The sequence below is a fragment of the Heterodontus francisci genome, chromosome 18, assembly GCF_036365525.1.
Source record: "Heterodontus francisci isolate sHetFra1 chromosome 18, sHetFra1.hap1, whole genome shotgun sequence".
Taxonomy (NCBI): Eukaryota; Metazoa; Chordata; class Chondrichthyes; order Heterodontiformes; family Heterodontidae; genus Heterodontus; species Heterodontus francisci.
The window spans coordinates 44,510,688-44,534,455 of NC_090388.1; the positions used below are offsets into that span (position 1 = coordinate 44,510,688).

At 45.0% G+C, this 23,768-nt stretch overlaps 1 protein-coding gene across 1 annotated transcript in view; it reads left to right on the forward strand.

Moving 5' to 3' along the window:
* The window catches only part of kcnq1.2 (potassium voltage-gated channel, KQT-like subfamily, member 1.2), a 1,015,894-nt gene that overhangs the window by 617,633 nt on the left and 374,493 nt on the right, over positions 1-23,768 (forward strand). The window contains exons 15-17 of the mRNA XM_068050636.1: positions 2,270-2,345; positions 11,990-12,084; positions 15,048-15,088. Of these exons, the coding sequence (XP_067906737.1) occupies positions 2,270-2,345; positions 11,990-12,084; positions 15,048-15,088 (212 nt within the window). The remainder of the gene's footprint in view (positions 1-2,269; positions 2,346-11,989; positions 12,085-15,047; positions 15,089-23,768) is intronic.

The following is a 23,768-nucleotide window of genomic DNA, read 5'->3' on the forward strand; positions in this document are numbered from 1 at the left end:
CAAGAGGAACACCACTTATGGTGGATTTTAGTCCCTTTTGGACAATCAATTTTCTGACAAGCCACATTGAAAATTCTAACAACAGAAGATTAAGTCATCCAAACAGCAGTTAGACATATTTATTGAAATTTATTGCCTCAGTGACTAAATGTAAGACATTGGATCTGTGTAATTTCTTCTTTTATTCCCTACTCTCCAAACAAGATACATGATGGCAATCTAAATTTTTGAATGTTGCATCTAATATTCTGGTGCAACAATTTCATAAATTGCAGTTCATATTTTGCATATAACAAAAGCAAATAAATGCTTGGAATACATTAGGGGCAATTTTTACTCGGAACGGGTATTGTGCACGCAGAGGCAAAATTGTGCATACAGAGCTTTCAACTCCTGGGCTTGGTGAACATTTTACAAAATTGCTCCCACCTAAGGCCAGCAAGAATGATCTCACTATCGGTGGGCAGGAGTCAAAAATCAGGGGCGGAGGCATTTGCAAAGGATCAGACTGCTGTCCAGATCTATTTCTCATCTGATATCTACACGTACAGAGTTTTACTGGCAATCGATGAGAAGTGTGAAGTCTGGTCATTTTGCCCTTCCTCAATTGTATTGCCTTATCACCATCCTGCCAGGGTTAAATTAATGGAAGGGGCACCCTTTGGTCCATACTGTTCAGCTACTCACTGCCTTTAACAGCAAAGTAAGCAGGGGATTTCTGGTTGCAAAAAACAATTTCTCATCACTAATGTTATTCGTTATCTCAAATACTAAAGCTATACATCTGTACATAAAGTTACAATTTTCAAAATTGAATAATGGTGCTTTTGCACCTTAAGTTGTTACATCATGCAGACTTTTTGATATTAAAATTAATTATTATGTAGGGAATAGAAATTCATATAATTTTTTAAAAGTTCTTTTTACTTGCCACAAATATTTTATGAATTCTTTGGAATAAAAGTGTCATGTCTTCCTTGTTCTGTGCATTTTTCTTTATATATTTTATGTGAAAATACCAAATCAGCAACAGATCTAGCAATTGCCAATCCAAAAGTATATGTCGTGTGATCATTTATGCAGTGGTTCTTGTCTTATTTGGCATGATATATAGAAGATAGTTTGGATTGTGCTGTAAAGGCAGATATAAATAATTTTTCACAGCCACATTCACAACACTTTGGCATGATTGACGACAACATGGGAAATAGTTATTGGTTTACCAATAAATTATTCTTAGTGAAGAAATGTTGTAAAATATATCATATAAATCGAGCACTAAATTTCAATTACACTTACTCTTTGTGCATTAATGACTCTATATGTGAACTTTAACTCTGGGCTGGTGACATGGGATGCATAGATGCACCCGAGGTCACAATTGTCAGCCCCAGGCAATTTTAACTCCCAGACATCGTTTGCATGCCGTTGGTCAGCTGCTAACTCAAAATGACTGAAAACAGCAACTGGCCGGCTGATGTGAGCAGTAGTCTCGGTGATAGGAAGACACCAGAAAGAAGTTAAATCATAGGCAGGGAGTTTTGGAAGGTTTTTATAGGAGGGTAATGTGGACACTCCTGCTCTTCCTGGCTCTACAAGGAAATCAAAAAACTTAGCTGAACTGAACGAAATGCCATTGGACCTTGATCTGCATGTTTAAAAAAGGACCCCAATGGCTCCAGGTGAGTGCCTTTGTTACCTGTTCAAAAGAGCAGGTTAAAATGGAAGACGGCAGGATCAAGGCAGACATCGATGGGTAGAATACTCAGTCTGTTTCCATTGGGTGGGAAGGATTAAAATCACCCCTGATGATTTCAAACTTGGTGCCATTAAACTCTAATTCCACACCTGGAGAACAGCTACATTGAGATCAAATGGTTGTACCTTGCCTATATTTGATTGGATATCAAATCCCACCTAAATAGAATAGAAAATTTGATGGATGATAAATCAGTTCCAAATTTCCACTTAAGAGAAAGTGAATGAGGAATTTATCGACAAGCCCTACAGTGACAACTAGAGTATGGGAAAATATTTCGTTGTAGTCATTAGGGGGAGCACACCTGTGTAATTCTTTTTAATATGTCCTTCTTTCCTTCCCTAGCCTAAGTGCAGTATGGCTATTAAACCTACGCTGGCTTTGATAAACAGTCCAGTAGAGGATGAGATTGTATAGTCTGCATGGCTTGGTTCCATACTATCCAGTGTATTTACCCACTATGTCACTGGAAAACATTAAATGTTATTGTTTTCCCCTGCTGTTTTACAGATTAACAGAAGCACACAGAGCTGCCATAAAAGTTATTCGTCGAATGCAATATTTTGTTGCCAGGAGAAAATTTCAGGTGAGAAGTAATATTCAGTTCGATGACATCAAAAATTAGACAATTCTTTTGGTAGGACTAAGGAAAAAGAAATACAACTAGTGAGGTCAGGTATGGGTTGGAAAATATTGAGTTATACTTCCAGCTCTACACTGCTCAGTACTTGCGCAAAGTGGTGCTATATACAACATTAAAAATGGGAGGAGTTTAAAGAGATGTTTTCACGGTAGTTGTGTTTATGAGGTGGGGCTGCAAGGAGAGATACAGCCAACTGGGACAGGATGGGAATTTGTGCTGGTGGGGTTGCAGGTGTGTGGGGAGTCAGTGGAGGGGTGTCTCTGCCTGAGAGGTAGGAAGTACTTGCTTATCATGTTTCATTTCCCATTTCACTTTGCCACTGATAGGTAAGGGTTTTTTGATTTTTCAACAGCTACTTGAAATCAGTGGCCCTGATAATAACTCTAAGGCATGTTTGGAGTAGGGTTGGGGGGATGCAATATCAGGTGGGTAACCCAGAAGAACTTTCAGTGTGTTGATCTGTGGCATTTCAAAACAACCATCTAATTAGAATGGAACTACTGGATTTGACATTGAATGTGGGGGTGATGTAGACCTCCTTGAAACAATTATAATTTTTTAAAATTCGTTCTAGGGATGTGGGTGTCACTGGCGAGGCCAGCATTTACAGCCTATCCCTAATTGCCCTTGAGAAGGTGGTGATGAACCTTCTTGAACCACTGCAGTCCATGTGTCGTAGGTATACCAACAATGCGATTAGGGAGGGAGTTCCAGGATTTTGACCCAAAAACAGTAACAAAACTGCAATATAGTTCCAAGACAGGATGGTGTGTGACTTGAAGGGAACTTGCAGGTGGTGGTGTTCTTGCCCTTGTCCTTCTAGGTGGTAGAGGTCGCAGGTGTGGAAGGTGCTGTCAAAGGACCTTTGGCGAGTTGCTGCAGTGCATCTTGTAAATGGTACACACTGTTGCCACTGTGCTCCAGTGATGGACAGAATGAATGTTTAAGGTTGTAGATGGGGTGCCGATCAAGTGGGCTGCTTTGTCTTGGATGGTGTTGAGCTTCTTGCGTGTTGTTGGAGCTGCACTCATCCAGGCAAATGGAGAGTATTCCATCACACCCCTGACTTGTGCCTTGTAGATGGTGGACAGGCTTTGGGAGTTAGGTGATGATTTGCCACAGAATTCCCAGCCTCTGACCTGCTCTTATAGCCACAATATTTATATGGCTGGTCCGGTTACATTTCTGGTCAATGGTAACCCCCAGGATGTTGATAGTAGGAGATTCAGCGATGGTAATGCCGTTGAATGTCAAGGGGAGATGTTTAGATTCTCTCTTGTTGGAAATGATCTTTGTCTGGCACTTGTGTGGTGCGTCACTTGCACTTATCAGCCCAAGCCTGAATTTTGTCCAGGTCTTGCTGCATGCAAGCATGGACTGCTTCTGTATCTGAGGAGTTGCAAATGGTACTAAACACTATGCAATCATCAGCAAACATCCTCACCTCTGTTCTTATGTTTGAGGGAAGGTGGTGATGAAGCAGCTGAAGATGGTTGGAACACTACCCTGAGGAACTCCTGCAGCGATATTCTTGGGCTGTGATGATTGGCCTCCAACAACCACAACCATCTTCCTTTGTGTTAGGTATGACTCCAACCAGTGGAGAGTTTTCCCTCTGATTCCCATTGACTTCATTTTGCTAGGGCTCTTTGATGCCACACTTGGTCAAATGCTGCCTTGATGTCAAGGGCAATGACTGTCACCTCACCACTGGAAATTCAATCTTTTTTCCATGTTTGGACCAAGGCTGGAATGAGGTCTGGAGCTGTGTCCTTCGCGGAACCCAAATTAAGCATCAGTGAGAAGGTTATTGCTGACTAAGTGCCGCTTGATTGCAATGTGACCACACATTGTATCACTTTGCTGATGATTTAGAGTAGACTGATGGGATGGATACTGTCTGTCTTGGATTTGTCCTGCTTTTTGTGGCCATCATCGACTTATGCACCCTGCAAAAGGACGAGTTGCGACCTATGGGATTTTGGGGTCACCCTATGCCAGTGGCCCTGAAGATCACTATGGCACTAAACATTTACGTGTCATTCTGAGGATCTACTGTGGACATGTGTGGGGTCTCCCAGGCAGCAGCCCACCACTGCATCAAGGAGGTGACCAATGCCCTGTTCAAGAGGGCCGGTGACTGTGTGCGTTACCTGACCAATCCTGACAGTCAGGCCGAGAGGACCATCAGATTTGCGGCCATCACTGGATTTCCTCGGGTGCAAGGTGTGATAGATTGCACGCATGTGGCCATCAAGGCTCCCATGGTCCAGCCAGCCACCTTTATCAACAGGAAGGGTTTTCATTCCAACAACGTTCACCTGGTCTGTCACCATCGAAAGCATTTCCTGCACATGTGTGCCTGCTTCCTGGGAAGCAGCCATGATGCCTACGTACTTCAACAGTCCCAGGTGCCACAGCTTTTCGGGCCCCCACTCACCTTCAGGGATTGGTTCTCAGGGACAAGGGCTACCCATTGATGACATGGCGACTCATGCCTGTGAGGAACACTCACAATGCAGTGGAGGAGAGATAGAACACTTGCCACGGCTCCACCCGAGCAACCATCGTGCAGGCCATTGAGCTACTGAAGGTGAGATTCCGCTGCCTAAACTGATCCAGTTAAACCCTGCACTATGCCCCATCGAGGGTCTCACATATCATGGTGGTCAGCTGTGCTCTGCATAATCTAGCACTGCAGAGGGGTGAGGCCTTGCATGACGATGAGATGCCTGAGTGACACTCCTCCACCGACGAGGAGGAGGGAGATGACGAGCAGCACTGGATGTTGAAGCCCTTGTACCGGAGTCCAGGAGGCAAGAGACAACCTCATAATTACCCACTTCCAGCCACCCTGAGGAACCAATAAAGACTCACCTCAATGCATAAAGTCTGTCGCCTCCTTTCCATTTGTGTTTTGTGCCTAGAGCCCAGCTGAAACACTCGCTAGTGCTCATGGGAGATCATATTTAAATGAGGACTGTGCTTACATTGGCAATAGAGGGAAGGGTGAAGTCAGCAGCTTACAATTAAGGCATGATAGAATAATCACTTTTACACAATGCACGTTAATGGCTTGAACAAAGGAACTTTGTATAAAGTATCACATGTCATAGATCAAACACCCATGAACCCCCAAGTGTCTTTAGGTGGTTTTCTTTATACGTTAATGAGTGCTTCTGTGAGGTGTGAACCCATCACTAGCAGCTGGACTGGAGGCAGGCTGTTGATCAGGCTGCCCCTTGGCCTGTGATGACTTCGGTGGCTGTCCTCTGGCTGCCTGAGGCCTAGAAGGCCCCAGCTACCTGAGGATTTCCTGCACTGGTGCCAGACTCTTCTCAGGCATTGCGGCTGCTGGAGTTGGGCTCACTGGCAGAGGGACTGAGGAGCCGGTGTCCACATGGAGCACCCTGAGGGGACCCCCCCCCTCACTTTGGATGCTAGCCTCTCCTTATCCCTTTCAAGGCTCACTTGAATCTCCCTGCTCACCAGAGAATGAGGAGGAGCTGGAGAAGACTCCAGGCATCTTGTCCTTCTCTCACTTTGCCACTGCTGCGTCAAGCTCATGGCCAAGGCATCATCTGCTCATGGCTGCACATTGCCACTGTCATTACCACCAGATGTTGCAATACCTCTCCCTGCAATTCCAGCATGCCCTGTGCTGTTGACACCAGACGTTCGCCACCAGCCTGGAGCTCAGCATGGGCCTGTCCTCCAAATTTTCAGAGGCCTTGGTTTTCTCAGCCTCAGCCAGCTGCTCGGATGCATGTATATTGCTCTCACCAGCTTGTGACCCTGATTTTGCAGCCAAGCAGAAACCCACCGAGATGAAATTATGTGTGCTGGTGGATGGTGCAGGAGTGTCATGGGACAGTGCATCCTCTGAATGCTCCTCCTCCTCAGAGGTCTGGCCCCCTTCTGGTCTCCGGCTGAGAGAACACAAATATGTGTAGGTTAGTCTGTGCAGATCTCGTCATGCCAACCACATGTGATGTGGGTCTCCAGAAGTGATCTGTATGTCGATGGAAGTCAATCCTCACTTTCTTGCGCAGAAACTCCAGTCTCTCCATTGGATATGGCGCGGCAGTCTTGTGTTCCTGCCAATTCTAATGCCTCTTCCTCTGCTGTGGTGAGAGGCCAAAGATCCAGAATGTCTCCGCCTGTTCTGGCTGTCTCCCTCCTGTTGCGGGCACTCTTGGCCTCCAAGTGAAAAGATGAAGATAGTCAGACCTCACATACAGATCAACATGACAGTGCTGATAGTGTCAGCCCCTCATCCCCTACTAGGCTTTCACATTTAGCTCATGCTGCTGTCTATTCTCAGGGGAGTTAAGAGGAGTGAGCTGTGAAAGAAGGTGGTCTGTGGCCGAAAGGCTGCCGTGCATCTGTCAGGATGAGGCGATGCCTAATCCCCTATGCCATCACCATTGTAGTGCCTCCCTCCCCATGTCCCACTTGCTCCTGTGTAGCCAAATGCAATCACTAAAAAGGAGAGCGGTACGGAGCATTCACCTTGGCAGAACAAAGGAGGTCGTTGATCCTCTTCCAGCATTACCCATGTCTGGGGTGGGGAGTGACCCCATAGCTGCTAACCCCCTCAACGATCTCCATCCAGGCTTGCTTGGTCAGCCGGGTAGACCTCTTCTTGCCATCGCTGGAGAAGAGGAGCTCCCACCTTTCCCTTGCAGCCTGGAGGAGATTCTGGAGTAAGGCATCACTAAACCATGGGTCCACCCTCTGTCTTTGCTCTGCCTTCCTGCGGGGTCTGTCTAGGGGCATTGGGGATCCAGACTCCATGAAAACAGGTCATGGTTTTGAGCAGCTAGCAGCAAATGAACGCAAGGAAGCAATGCAAGCAGGGCTGGCAGGGCTTTAAATAAAGCACCAGCTCCAGAATCATCCGACACTGTATTTGGCGTCTCGCCTCCCACTCCTGCCGGATGCTTGGAGGGCCCTGTGCATCAAATATGCAAAATGGCCACACACCCCCCCCCCATCATGTGATTGCGGTGGGGCGACGCTGACATAACAAACGGAAATGGCACCGATTTTCAGGTCCACTGTCAAGACCAGTGGCAGGCGTATTAAATTCAGCCCAGTGGGGTGCTCAACATTTTGTTCCTCGTGGCGCTGCAGCCCTCGCAGCTGTGCAAAGCGCAGGACACCACAACCATTTTGGAGACCCTGACTGGAGAATACTAAAGGGCCTCTCCAGATCTGACTAGACACCTGAAATTCATCTCGAGCAGGCCGGTCGCCTGCTCAATATGTCTTTTGACATTTTTGTACCGCTCTTGGACTTCATTGCTTGGGTTTCCAATGGGTGTCATCAGTCTTTGTCTCCTAGAAGCCATCCATCAAGTCTGCGTGCAGGTCCAAAGAGGTCGGGGAACTTGGACTACCACAGAATGAAAGCATCATGGCTCTCTTGGGGAATCTGGCCCACCCCTGCATAAACCTTTTCTTGCACACCAGCTGAACATTGATGCAATGGAAACCCTTGCAGTTTATTAATACCCCTGGTGGATTTGGGGGTGCATGGTTGCCACACGTGTGTGCTCACTGACACCATGCACCTATGGTAAGCCAGGCAGATGCAAACCTGAGCGCCCGTTCATTCTGACTAGAGTCATCACAGCCATAGTTAACATAACTGCTGGCCCTGGCAAAAAACCCATTAGTGTCTTATTCATTTATGTGCAGTCGGCTGGAAGATTCTGGCTATGTCTCCAGCAGTGCCTTGGAAGAATCCAGAGACAAAAAGGTTGTGGCCAGTAGTCACTTCCACAGTCAGTGGTAATGCATGGCCATGAGTTCTAAAAGGGAGCAGATCTTCTAAGGGGCTACAGATGTCTGCTACCACCTGACCCAACAGGCCTCTGGAAACAATGCTGTTCTGACGTGTCAAGGTAACTCAACCTCTGCCTCTATAACACCCTGTTACGTGAGTAATGCTTTCTGCAAGCTCAACCCCTATGCTGGTCTCTTCTCTGCTACTGCTCCTTGCTCTGCAGATCACCTACAGGTCTCTCTACAACAGGATGTTGCTACTATTGATGATCAGCTTCTTCCTTATCCAACATCCAGTGTAAGGCACTCATGGTGCCACCATCTTGATCTTGAGTCTCAATACCTCCAAAGGGCAGAGGTTAGCCTCTCACCACAAATACTCTCAACAAACCCTTTCCCAGTGAGAGGTAAGTAAGAAAGTAGCTGTGACCACTAAGTATTTATTACTATATTTGCCTGACTTTTAATGAGCCCCATAAATTGCTCTTCCCTCCACCACTTGGTTGCAATGGTGAGTTTCATGAAGCCTGGGAACCCACGTATGCACCATTAAATTTAAATGATCATTAAAATATTGCTGTAATTCAGTGATTAAATATTTAGGTCGCTAACCATCTCTCCAGAATGTGCTAGACACACACACAGCCGAACATGCCCATGCTAAATCTGGAAGTCGGCACATTGGAGCCTGATTAAGGATGCTGATATTTTTGCTGAACTTAATCCCTCCCCCCTCACTTAAATCCACAGACTCCTCAATATTAAAGTTCCCACCATTGTCTTCCAGCATCCCAAGAATGTGCTTCCTTTCCATTATTTCCTCATTTTGTAGAGTTGGGGGGGTTCTTGATATATATGCTGCACAGTTGGGGTAAGGGGGTTGGATGCTGTGCTCCCTATAAGCTGTGCGGCCGTTCAGCAAGGGAAAGTCCCTGTGCAGGCTGCATACAAGTCAGCCTCTAAGTTACTGCTCATGCACAGCCACGCAAAAAATTTAAAAGGGCCATGCACTTAAATACCTGCGCATTCCAAAAAAAAATCAAAGGGTACGTTGATTGAATGGAGTTAAAATCTTATTTTTATTTGTTCTTGGCACGTGGACAACAGTGGCAAGCCAGTAGCTATTGCCCATCTGTCGTTGGCTTGAGAGCACTAAGAGTCAGCCCCATAGTTTGGGGCAGGAATCACATGTAGGCTAGACTGGATAGAGATGGAAGGTTCCCTTCCTTCAAGGACATTAGTAAACCAACTGAAGTTTTCTGATAATCTGACACCTTTCACAGTAATTTTCATTGTGCTAGCCCAGAGATTATTAAATTTGTTGAATTCAATTTCACAACTTTCCAGGCTGAAATTTTCTCTCATTTCCTCTGGGTTGGTGGTCCAATAATATAACCATTAGGCTATCAAACCCTTGTTCATTGAGCAGACGGGAGCCAAAACCTTGCTGATTGAGGAGGCCAAAATCTTATTTAGGAGGAAAGGGAATAGCAACCGTTGACATAAAGGGGGGGGCCGCCGCGACCCCGGTAATGGCGTCCGGTGCCACTGCACAAGCGCCGGTGCCATTTTTAAAGGGATTTAAGCCCTGAGCAGCAATTTCAATTTTTAAAGGGACCATAAATTTAATTTTTAATAAAACTTATACATAAAAGCGCCACTTCCACCCCACATTGATCGCACAATAGATTTATTTCCCTCTCCCCCCAAAAAAACCATTATTGACAGTCCCGAACTTTAAAGCCCAAACTTTGCACTCTTTGCCCTTGAACCCCTTCCCACCATCCCCACAGCCAATGAAAATTGTTTTCTCCGCTCCTCCACCCTTCCTGCCCTGAAAATTTTATTCCTACCCACCCCACCAGGTTCTCGCTTCGGAACTCCGTATGGGCTGTGTTTGGAGCTGGTAAAATTGGCGCTTGCAGTTAAGTTTATTAGCATCTAATTTAGGTTCATTTGAATATTTCAATGAAGGGCCTGCCGTTGGGCGCCATGGGGCCACACTGAGGTAATATACAGCGGGCCCTTCTCAACGTCGCAGATTGAGGTGGGCCTCTTCCCGCAACATTTTACCGGCCCCCGCACCGCAATCCACTGCGTCGAGGTGCCGGTAAAATTCAGCCCAAAATCTTCTTCAGCAAAATATCTCTCATTGGTGGTGGGACCCAAGGGCATTAATCTTGCTCAGTGGTGTAAGTGGAGATGAAAGGTTTATGATTTTGTTAATTGGGAAAAGGAGTGACCACTAAGTCTGCTCAGTACGGCGGGCAGCAAGTACAACAATTTTTCTGTTTTGTATTTTTCTGTTGGATCTCCATTTCTTGTTCCATTTGAGATTGAGACTGATATCTAGCTGAGCTATGCTGGTGCAGTGACTAATTGCTCCTTGTCACGAAGAGCCTTGATGGATTGCCAGTGCTGTTCTTTTTTACCTGAAAGTCTGATAGTTTGGTTTCCTGTGTGTTCATTGTGACTCTTCGTTCTGATGTTAGATGCAGTGCTATTGTTACTGGATTGATCATGAAACACAATGTGCACAGTGCCACTAACAAGCTGTTATCTTTAGACTCTCAATACCACTCACCATTTCTATTTTGCATGTATCTGAGGCTAGAAATTTAATCTGGCACCCACTTCCTCGGTCATGCTCATTCCAAGTCATCAGAAAAGAGTCATATGAATATTCTGGGCACCTGCCCATGCCATGGACAGTGCTGCTGGGGTGCCCATCCCATAGACCAAGTGATATTGCGGATCTGCACCTTGCTGCTCTCTTAATTGGGTCTGTTGCACTGGGCAGTCTAGCTGAAGATTTAAGAGGTTCCACTTTCTTTTACGGCTGCTCCTTTGCTGGTGGCCCCCATACTAGTGGCAATTGATAGCTTGTGGATTGATTGCAATTTGAATACAGCATTGTGGGGCCCATCCCCTGTACAAGTAATGCCTGCCTCGTGCATGCATGCTTACTGCTGGCAACACAGGAGGTGTAAATGGTACAATTTCTGGAGAAGTCTGTTATCCCACAGTCATTTCCCCAAGTATGATGTCAGGATTGAGGTGGGGTGAATGGTGGTGGTGAGGTGGGGTGTGCAGTTAGAAGCAGCTGTTTGACAATTTGCGTTCTGAACTAGAAAGGGTTGTAATCTAGCTTAACAGGTTCTGTCCCAATTTCCTGCTCTTTTGCTCCTACTATGCTTGATGTTAACCTTGACTGAGTGGTAGCATTCTTGCATCAGGGTTAACAGGTTGTGAGTTCAATCCTCACTCCAGGACTTGAGAACATTATCATGGCTGACACTCCAGTGCAGTACTGAGTGAGCGCTGCGATTTCAGAAAAGCCATATTTTAGATAAGATGCCAAACCAAGGTCCCATCTGCCCTCTCATGGCACTATTTGATAAAGAAAAAGGTGGTTCTGCTGGTAACCTGGACAACATTTATTCTTCAACCAACAACACTAAAACAGTTTAATTGGTCATGTATCTATTAGTATTTGTGTGACTTTATTGTACACATATTATGTTATACAATATTATAATGTGTTTTCCTATATTGCAACAGTAACTACACTTCAAAAGTAATTAATTGGCTATGAAATACAACCAAGTCTGGTCACGTGTTTAAATTATCTAATTGGAAGATTTGCACTGAACATAACTGTTTCTTACTTTGCCAAAAACGAGTTGAATTTCTAGGCTCAGACATTTACGTATCTCTTTATTTGCTACAATCTGATTTATAGAACATTGGATTGATAATTGTTAAATTCCCTAGCATTTTTGCGATGTATTTCACAGCAAGCTCGAAAACCTTATGATGTGCGAGATGTTATTGAACAATATTCCCAGGGACACTTGAATATGATGGTCCGGATCAAGGAACTACAAAGAAGGTAAAGTTTTGTAAATGTAATCAGATTTGCTTATAGTTATTATTGATATTATAATATTAACTTCAAGTAATGTAAAGTGAAAATATATCAACATTTTCTATGAAAAATATAAGTACTGTTTAGCTGTATTGTATTTTTCATTTATCCAACGGGCGGCACAGTGGCGCAGTGGTTAGCACCGCAGCCTCACAGCTCCAGCGACCCGGGTTCAATTCCGGGTACTGCCTGTGTGGAGTTTGCAAGTTCTCCCTGTGTCTGTGTGGGTTTCCTCCGGGTGCTCCGGTTTCCTCCCACAAGCCAAAAGACTTGCAGGTTGATAGGTAAATTGGCCATTATAAATTGCCCTTAGTATAGGTAGGTGGTAGGGGAATATAGGGACAGGTGAGGATGTGGTAGGAATATGGGATTAGTGTAGGATTAGTATAAATGGGTGGTTAATGGTCGGCACAGACTCGGTGGGCCAAAGGACCTGTTTCAGTGCTGTATTTCTAAATCAAAAATCAAATCAAACTAGGACACAAGAAATCAGTTTGGATTATTGGTATTTGAAAAACCAGAAACCTGGGCTCGACCAAGCCAGGACGCATGTTTCATTTATCCAATTAGAAGATTTGAATCTGACATTTTTCCATTGTATCATATATTTAAAAATATCAAACCTGAACTTATGCTCTCAGAGTCAGCACAGAAAATGTCATAATTCAGGGCATCACACCTCAAAGCATCATAGGCTGCATTTCAAGAGTCCGCCGTCAAGGCGTAAAAAAATGCGCCCTGCCTACACGAGCACTGCGTCACAGAGCCGGCATGATTTCAAACGCGGCAGTGCATTTTGTCCACGGCGTCTGCCCCCCACAATACCGTGGAGGGGGAGGGCGAGCCATCGCAGGCGCCAAAGCACAGGTGCCGGTGCCATTTTTAAAGGGCTTACAGCCCTGAATGGAGATATAAAAATTAAAGGGCCAGGTCAGCTGAATTACCAAAAAGCAGAAATAAATTACCTTTAAATTCACTTTCCCACCCCCCACAATGGCATCTCAAAACATTCCTGCCCTTTTCCCCCTCGGAATTTGTTTATTAAGAATTTGATCTTCACACCCCCACCCCGCCAAGGTTCGGCACCTTTGCCCTTCACCCCTTCCCATCACTACCCCCCCCCACCCCCTGTCCAATCCGCAGGGATGTTATCCCGTTTTCCCCCTCCTGCACAGAAAAAATATCCTCCTCCCCCCTCTCCACAGGTGTCGCGCCACATTTCCCTGAACAGGGATTCAAAGGCGCAGCTTTGTCGGCCGCCCATATGAAGATTGGTGCAGCGACTAAGGAGGCGATTGGACCCTGTTTAAATCAGCTATGCAAATTAGTTTACATATTGAAATGGGAGTCCCATCGCCGAGCAGCGGGGCAGCCGCCACGAGGCTTCACCGCCAAGATCTGTACTGGGCCTGCTGCCGTTGGGGCCGGTGGCGGGCCTCTGCCACACCAATCTTCATTGCCCTCCCCCCCGCCAACATTCCCAATAGCAGAGGGGCTTTAAAATCCAGCCCCATATGTCTGTAGACCAGAAATTAGTGATTGGCTGAAATAAAACCTTATCTGCTAAATTATCAATCAGACATCTGATTGGCCAAATGTGAACAAATAAAAAACAATTCTATTCCAGTTGATAAATGCTAATGAAATACAAATAAGTATCAGAAAAGTGACCAATCAAATCACATACTTTTTTTTACAATTTTGGCCACCATTACTTTTCTTCACTCAGTTCAATGTATACAACTAGCACTCAAACTTATATCATGACAAACACCTCAAGAGCTATATAGTTCTGAAAAAAGTACTAAACATAACCATAAAATTGGCCATTTAGTGTTAAAATGCCAGCAGACATTTTTCCCAAATAGGCCTGCCTTTCTTTCTGAAACCTGGGGCTGGAGTTTGAAATGTCAACTGAGCCTCTGTTTCGAGCTTCTGTGGATAAATTCTGTGTGTGTGTGTGTGAGAGAGAGAGAGAGATGCTTTATGAAAGTTGCAGTTTTTACTATACTCCTGGGAAACAATAATACATGGTGTACATTGTGACAACCATGCAGAGAATTTACAAATCATAAATGTTAGCAGGGCACGGGAGAACAATTTTTTTTTTAAATGTCTCCAGTGTCTTTTGCAGTTTAATTCATTAAATGAAAATTCTGAGCTGACTGTTTTTTGGGATCAGATTTTTTTATTGAGGGGGTGCTGACCTTTTTGAGGCACTTTAATGTGGTCAGAGTTCATCTGCCAGGCCCAGACCATGGTGAAGGCATCTCTGTTTTGCTGCGTCCTTTGGAGACCTCATAGTGGAAAATATCTCCCTGGGGAATACCACACTAATGACAGCTTCAGTAATAATTGCAAATTCATGGTGGTAGGTGAAGGGGAGTAAAGTTTATTGGGAAGGAAAAGGAAAGACTGGATAAATTAAGCACTTGCACCTTAAGCAAATTCTGCAAATCCAACAAGGCCACAATTGCAGAAAACGCAAAAATAAAATTAATTTCAATAATTATTGTTAAGAGATTTTGAAGAGGAAAACATAATCAAAGTTAGTTGCAATTTCGTCAGTTTAAAAAAATGTTACATTATATTTGCGAAGCATAGATCTTGTAGTATCTGTATAATGTGCAAGACTGTTACCTAGAGACAGTTGGCGATATCTTGCTTCAGTCAGTTTGGTGTATTTCGGCATTAGGCAAAGGGTTGTAACATTAGACTGTGGCAGGACATGACCAATATGAGAAGCTACACTCCAGATCCAAGACTTTCTGTCAGCAATGCCATGGAAGGTCCACTAATGATAAATAAAATTTGGTGGTTTAGATAAGTAGAAATTAGCTATTAAAATAGTGTGGGACTATGACTCCACTATTTTTCAGCTGCAGAGATTTACAAAAATAACAAAGCACCTTGTGTCTATATTTTAGGTTGGATCATTCCCTGGGAAAGCCGGCATTTTTTCTTTCAGGTAAAGTTGAAATAGTTGTAATATTTTCCACTAGAATTTTAAAAATAACATTTTCTATTTATTCAAGAATAAGCAAAGGAAAAAAAACCTTAATCTTGAATGTTCAGAGCAATGTATATCACTCACAAGTCACAACATTGAAATCAACAAAGGAAATTCACGACTTGTTGAGAAGATGTAGCAGGGAGGTTTTTTTTGTGCACAAAGTGTAGCAAAATTTTAAACCTGTTCTTTATAAACACATTTACAGTTTTGCTATACACACTGCATAGAGTAAAACAATGACTTGCACTGATATAGTGACTTTAACTTAAAAACATTCTAAGGTGCTTTGCAAAGGGGAGAGAAAAAATATTGGATTAATGAAAGGAGGCGAGGTGACCCAAAGCTTGGTTAAAAAGATTGTTTAAAAAGAGTTTGTAGAAAGTTGTTACAGATAGAGAGAGAATTGGAGACGGAGAGGTTGAGGGCTCAAAAGTAGTTGTAAGCTCTGCCACCAATGGTGGGACAAAGGGAGAGTGGGATCTGTAAAAAGGTGAGAGTCAGAGTACCAATAGGTATGGGAAAGGATAAAAGGAGGCTGTAGAGATAGAGTTAAGCAAGGCCATGGAAGGTTTGGAAAAAACACAAAGACTTTAAGATCACCGTGTTAGGGAACTGGGTGCCTGTGCAAGTAAGAACATATGAACAATGATGGGCAGGAAACGATCCTCTGATCTATCCAGCCTGCACCACACAATTGTGATACCTTGTGTATCACAATATATACTCTTCACCTCACCCAAAACCATGTGATCTCCTGGGAGAGGCGAGGAAACAGATAAACATTTAGGCCAATTTGGGAGAAAAATCTGGGAAATTCCTCTCTAGGTGAAGGAAACTAGTCCAGGATATCACACTAAGAGAGCTAGGGATGACAGGATTGATAGGCATGGGTCAGGATACAAGCGGCTATGTTTTGTATGAGCTGGAATTAATGGGAGGGTTGAAAATAGAAGGGAGGCAAAGAGGACATTGAAGCAATCAGTCTCAAAATTTTAGGGTGTTGTCTGCATTGGAGTGAAGCAGGACTCCCATGTACCCATGAACAAAACCGTAGACCCGTACCAAACAATAGAGACAAGGGGCAGAATTTTACAAATGCCTCAACGTTGCGACCCTTGAAATACTTGCGGGAGCAGCCTGCCATGATCCCCGATGCTGAGAAGGCCCCGCCGCATTTTACTGACGGTCGGGCCTTCATTTAAATATTAAAATGAATTAAAACAACATGCAAATCAACTTACCTTGTCCTGGCGGCTATCCCACGCCAATATTACGGCCACTGGCCGCAATTCACGCGCCTTCGGAACTCCATTCGGGAAGGGGCGAAGCAGTGAAAACCCTTTTGTTCGGTCGGGGGCATGGTGGGAAGGGGTCAAGGTTTAAAGTTGCTAAAGGTCAGGGCAAAAGGTCGGTATCTGCACAAAAGTTTTTGTGGGGGGCATGTCCAATTAATCCATCGATTCTTCCTTGGGGCTGTGGATGAGGGGAATGAGAATGTTTTAAAATGTGTTACTTTAATTTCCATCATTTTATCTCTTTAAAAATTCAAATGCTCGTAAAGGGCTTGAAGCCCTTTAAAAATGGCACCGGCGCCTTCATGGTGGCGCCGGACGCCATTGCTGGGGATGGAATGACCACCCCCTTTTCGTATTAGAGCTCTGCCTCCTCCCAAAAAAATCAAAAGTTAAAAATAGTTCTGAGCCATTTTTTGAGTGATCTCCACTGATACCTTTCAATGTTACTTGTCAGGCCGCTCAACACTTTTGCCTATTTGTAACTTAAAATTGCAGTCAGGGTCATATGTATCTCATAGGACCCTTATTTACATATTAAAAGTGACCTCATGAAGCAGTCAGGTGCTCCAGCTGCCCATCTAAAGGTTCCTGGCAAGATTAAACAGGCTGGAGCACTAACATAAATAGAGCAGGTGGCAGTGGCGGCTGTAAAAGAGCGGGAGAGAGGAGGACCCGGAGACCGGTGGCAGCAGTGGCCATAAATGATCGAGAGCGAGGAGGACCCTGAGACCTAGCCAGCCCAGGCCAGTCCAGGCCATCATAGCAGAATGACCGCATTCTGAGAAAAAAATCAATGTGATGTCACAGGAAAACAGGTTGTTGATTGATTAATGAGCGTTTTTCTCACTTATCTTTCAAAAATGCAGGTAATTTTATTAATTGAAAGTCTTATTTACTGATAGTAGTAAAGCTTAATAGATTGGGCTGGATTTTACAGACCCCCAATGTTGGGGGTCGTGGTTGGTGGGGGGGCTGGGCCGGAAAATGCCTCCAGCAGAGGCCCACCACAGGCATCGACACCAGGAAGGTGTCCAGGCCCGATATTGCTGGCGGCGTCGAGGCCTCGTGGCAACCCCCTGCCGCTTGGCGACAGGAGCCAAATCTGAATATGTTAATTTATTTAAATCAATGAATGAAGTACTTACGTGCTCCCACCGTTCGTTCCAGAGCGGTATTGCTGCCGGTAACTGACACTCCCATGCCTTCAGATGCCCGTCCAGGGATCCGATGCAGGACACTGGTGGGGAGTGGGGAGCAGGTGGGTATCTCAGTGCGGGGGTGGAGGGAGCAGGGTCAAACTCCTTCGATCGGTATAGGGGATGGTGGAAAGGGGGAAAGTGCATAGTTTATGAACTGTGGGTAGTGGGGGAGGTCAGGTGGGGGGGGGAAGATGGCAAGGGATGAATTGTCTGGTTTGCGGGGTGTAGGAGAGGGGCTAGAAAAATTTATTTCATTTCGTTCAATCAATTTTAATTCCCTGTATCTTTAAATATTTAAAAGAAATGGAAGGGCTCGAAGCCCTTTAAAAATGGCGTCGGCGCCTGCACAATGGCGTCTGACGCCATTGCAGGGACAGACCACCCGCCCCCTCCACGTCATTGGGGGGTACAGTCTGCCCTGGCCATGTAAATGAGCTGTCGCACTGAATACCACGGCAGCTCCGCGACTTGCAGTCCGCATGGGCGGACTGCCATTTTTGAAGCTCACTGCTGATCCTGCCCATTGGCTGCTATTTCCTATTAACTAACTAAATAAATAATTAAATATTTAAAACACAATAAAGATGGCAGGACAGGTGATGTATTGCAGCTGTAATATGTGGGACGCCTGTGTGATCTAAGGACACCACATCTGTGATAATTGTCTGTGGCTCGAAGAGCTTTGGCTCAGAGTTACGAAGCTGGAGGCGAGCTGCAGACACTGAGACACATCAGGGAGATGGAAAGTTACCTGGACACTTTGTACCAGAAGGCAATCACACCCCTTGGGCTGAATTTTATGAGTGCCCCGGAGTTTTTGGCAGCGCACTCTAAAAACGGCGTTCATTCCACGCGGATGCGCCATCCCTAAGCCCCACGATATTATGCGTGGGGGCTCATTTAAATAGAGGGGGCGGAGCGACCACCCTTGATGACATAGCGGCGGTGGCCGTCGCGTCCCTGGGAACGCCATTCAGTGCCATCGCGCAGGCGCCAGTGCCATTTTTAAAGGACAGTATGCCTTTAGCAAAAATGTAACTTTTTAAAGGAACAATAGTGCAGATCTTTATTAAATAAACACTTATGTTATGGAGGCCCTTCCCCAACCACCTCAATGGTCATTTAACTGGCTCTCATTGACAAACAGCACTTTATTCCCTACCCGAACTTTCCCCCCAACCTTCAATCATTTTCCCTTCAACCCCTTCCCACCATTCACAGAGCCAATAATAATTGATTTCCCGGCTCCTCCACCCCTCCTGCCCTGAAAATTTTAAACCACCCCTGTCCCCAACAGGCTCTCGCCTTGAATTTCTGTACGGAGTTCCGAAGGCGCGCGAGCTACGTTCGGAGTTGGTAAAATTGGCGTAGGATGTCCGCCGCCTGCAGGTAAGTTTATTAGCATGTAATTTAGGTTCATTTGAATAGTTAGATGAAGGGTCTGCCACCAGGCAGTGGAGGGGCTGCACTGATGTCCCCCTGCTGCCGGTAATATGCGATGGGCCCTTCTTGACGTTGTGGGCCGAGGCAGGCCTCTCCCCACAGCATTTTACCGGACCCCGCACCGTGACCCGCAGCGTCGAGCGGCTGGTAAAATTCAGCCCCTTATGATTGGGTCGCCTGATATGGTCAGTGGTCAGGGACAGGAGAGTGTGGCTTCAGCTGAGGCAGGAAAGGGAACCCAGAGGGCAGGAGTGCAGGAGCCTCAGCCTTTGTGATTGTCCAACAGGTTTGAGGTACTTTCAGCATGTTTGGATGAGAGTGGAAGCTGCAGGGTGGAGGAGCAAACTAACCTGTGGTAACTGTGGTATAGGAAGCCATTCAAGTGGGGGAGCAAAATGGAATGTAGTGGTAGAAGTGGACAGAATAGTGAGGGGACTGACACTGTTCTTTGCAGCAAAGAGCAAGAGTTCAGAAGACTGTGTTGCCTGCCCGCTGCCAGGGTTCAGGACATCTGCTCAGGGCTGGAGAGGAAGTTAAAGTGGGAGGGGGAGGATCCAGTTGTTGTGGTCCATGTAGGAACCAACAACATAGGCAGGACAAAGAAGGAGGTTCTGCACACTCAATATGAGGAGCTAGGCACCAAATTAAGAAGCAGAACTTCAAAGGTAATAATATCTCTGGATTATTACCTGAGCCATATGCAAATTGGCATTGGGCAAATAAGATAAAAACATAGTAACATAGAAAATAGGAGGAGAAATAGGCCATTCGGCCCTTCGAGCCTGCTCCTCCATTCATTATGATCATGGTGGATATTCCAACTCAGTAACCAGTTCCCGCTTTCGCCCCATATCCTTTGATCCATTTAAACCCAAGAGCTATATCTAACTCCTTCTTGAAAACATACAATGTTTTGGCCTCAACTGCTTTCTGTGGTAGTGAATTCCACAGATTCACCACTCTCTGGGTGAAGAAATTTCTCCTCATCTCAGTCCTGAATGGTTTACCCAGTATCCTTCGACCATGACCCCTGGTTCTGGACTCCCCCACCATCGGGAACATCCTTCCTGCATCTACCCTGTCAAGTCCTGTTAGAATTTTATAGGTCTCTTTGAGATCTCCCCTCACTCTTCTGAACTCCAGCGAATATAATCCTAACCGACTCAATCTCTCCTCATACGTCATTCCCACCATCCCAGGAATCAGTCTAGTAAACCTTCGCTGCACTCCCTCTATAGCAACAACATCCTTCCTCAGATAAGGAGACCAAAACTGCACACAATATTCCAGGTGTGGCCTCACCAAGCCCCTGTATAATTGCAGCAAGACACCCCTGCTCCTGTACTCGAATCATCTTGCTATGAAGGTCAACATACCATTTGCCTTTTTTACCGCCTGTTGGACCTGCATGCTTACCTTCAGCGACTAGTGTACGAGAACACCCAGATCTCGATGCATATTCCCTTCTCTCGGTTTATAGCCATTCAGATAATAATCTGCTTCCTGTTTTTGCTACCAAAGTGGATAACCTCACATTTATCCACATTATACTCCATCTGCCATGTATTTGCCCACTCATTCAACTTGTCCAAATCACCCTGAAGCCTCTCTGCATCGTCCTCACAACTCATCCTCCTACCCAGTTTCGTGTCATCAGCAAATTTGGAGATATTACATTTAGTTCCCTGATCTAAATCATTCATATATATTGTGAATAGCTGGGGTCCTAGCACCGATCCCTGCGGTACCCCACTAGTCACTGCCTGCCATTCCGAAAAAGACCCATTTGTCCCTACTCTTTGTTTCCTGTTCGCCAACCAATTTTCTATCCATCGCAATTCACTATCCCCAATCCCATGCGCTTTAATTTTACACACTAATCTCTTATGTGGGACTTTGTCGAAAGCCTTCTGAAAATCCAAATAAACCACATCCACTGGCTCCCCCTCATCAACTCTACTAGTAGATTTGTCAAGCATGATTTCCCTTTCATAAATCCATGCCATCTCTGTCCGATTCTACCACTGTTCTCCAAATGCTCTGCTATAAAATCTTTTATAATGGACTCTAGAATTTTCCGCACCACCGACATCAGGCTGACTGGTCTATAATTCCCTGCTTTCTCTCTACCTCCCTTTTTAAATAGTGGGGTTGCATTAGCTACCCTCTAATCTGTAGGAACTGTTCCGGAGTCTATAGAATTTTGAAAAATGACCACCAATGCATCCACGATTTCTAGGGCCACTTCCTTAAGTACTCTGGGATGCAAACCTTCAGGCCCTGGGGATTTATCGGCCTTCAATCCCATCAATTTCCCCCACACCATTTCTTTACTCCTACTGATTCCCTTCAGTTCCTCTCTCTCACTAACCCTGTGTGCTCCAACATTTCTGGTATGATATATGTGTCCTCCTTTGTGAAGACAGAACCAAAGTATGCATTTAGTTGGTCAGCCATTTCTTTGTTCCCTATAATAAATTCCCCTGTATCTGACTGTAAGGGGCCTACATTTGTCTTCACCAATCTTTTTCTCTTCACATACCTGTAGAAACTTTTACAGTCAGTCTTTATGTTCCCCGCAAGCTTGCTCTCATACTCTATTTTCTGCTTCTTAATCGATCCCTTGGTCCTTCTTTGCTGAATTCTAAACTGCTCCCAATCCTCAGGTCTGTTGTTTTTACTGGTGAATTTATATGCCTCTTCCTTGGAGCTAATGCTATCTCTAATTTCCCTTGTAAGCCATGGTTTGGCTACCTTTCCCGTTTTACTTTTGCGCCAGACATAAATAAATAAACTGTTGCAGTTCATCCATGTGCTCTTTGAATGTTTGCCATTGCCTTTCCACCGTCATCCCTTCAGGTAACGTTTCCCAATCGATCATAGCCAACTCGCGCCTCATACCTTTGTAGTTTCCTTTACTAAGATTCAGAACCCTAGTCTCAGAATCAACTACGTCACTCTCCATCTTGATGAAGAATTCTATCATATTATGGTCACTCATCCCCTAGGGGTCTCTCACAACTAGATTGCCAATTATTCCTCTCTCATTACACAATACCCAGTCTAGGAAGGCCTGTTCTCTAGTTGGTTCCTCAACGTATTGGTCCATAAAACCATCCCGTATACATAGAAACATAGAAAATAGGAGCAGGAGTAGGCCATTCGGCCCTTCGAGCCTGCTCCTCCATTCATTATGATCATGGCTGGTCATCCAACTCAGTCGCCTGTTCCCGCTATTGCCCCATATCCTTTTATCCCTTTAGACCCAAGAGTTATATCTAACTCCTTCATGAAAACATACAATGTTTTGGCCGCAACTGCTTTCTGTGTTAGCGAATTCCACAGGTTCACCACTCTCTGGGTGAAGAAATTTCTCCTCATCTCACTCCTAAAAGGTTTACCCCATATCCTGAGACTATGACCCCTGGTTCTGGACTCCCCCACCATCGGGAACATCCTTCCTGCATCTACCCTGTCAAGTCCTGTTAGAATTTTATTAGTTTCTATGAGATCCCCCCTCACTCTTCTGAACTCCAGCAAATATAATCTCTCCTCATACGTCAGTCCCGCCATCCCAGGAGTCAGTCTGGTAAACCTTCGCTGCACTCCCTCTATAGCAACAACATCCTTCCTCAGATAAGGAGACCAAAACTGCACACAATATTCCAGGTGTGGCCTCACCAAGGCCCTGTATAATTGCAGCAAGACATCCCTGCTCCTGTACTCGAGTCCCCTCGCTATGAAGGCCAACATACCATTTGCCTTTTTTACTGCCTGTTGGACCTGCATACTTACCTTCAGCGACTAGTGTACGAGAACACACAGGTCTCGCTGCATATTCCCTCCCTCAGTTTATAGCCATTCAGATAATAATCTGCCTTCCTGTTTTTGCTGCCAAAATGGATAACCTCACATTTATACTGCATCTGCCATGCATTAGCCCACTCACTCAACTTGTCCAAATCACCCTGAAGCCTCTCTGCATCCTTCTCCCACCCAGTTTTGTGTCATCTGCAAATTTGGAGATATTACATTTAGTTCCCTCATCTAAATCATTAATATATATTGTCACTGCCTGCCATTCAGAAAAAGACCCATTTATCCCTACTCTTTGTTTCCTGTCCGCCAACCAATTTTCTATCCATTGCAAAACACTACCCCCAATCACATGCGCTTAAATTTTACATGCTAATCGCTTATGTGGGACTTTGTTGAAAGTCTTCTGAAAGTCCAAATAAGCCACATCCACTGGCTCCCCCTCATCAACTCTACTAGTTACATCCTCGAAGAATTCCAGTAGATTTGTCAAGCATAATTTCCCTTTCGTAAATCCATGCTGACTCTGTCCGATTCTACCACTGTTCTCCAAGTGCTCTGCTATAAAATCTTTTATAATGGACTCTAGAATTTTCCCCACTACTGACATCAGGCTGACTGGTCTATAATTTTCTTTCTACCTCCCTTTTTAAATAGTGGGGTTACATTAGCTACCTTCTGATCTGTAGGAACTGTTCCAGAGTCTACAGAATCTTGAAAGATGACTACCAATGCATCCACGATTTCTAGGGCCACTTCCTTAAGTACTCTGGGATGCAAACCATCAGGCCCTGGGGATTTATCGGCCTTCAATCCCATCAATTTCCCCAACACCATTTCTCTACTCAACTGATTCCTTTCAGTTCCTCTCTCTCGCTAAGC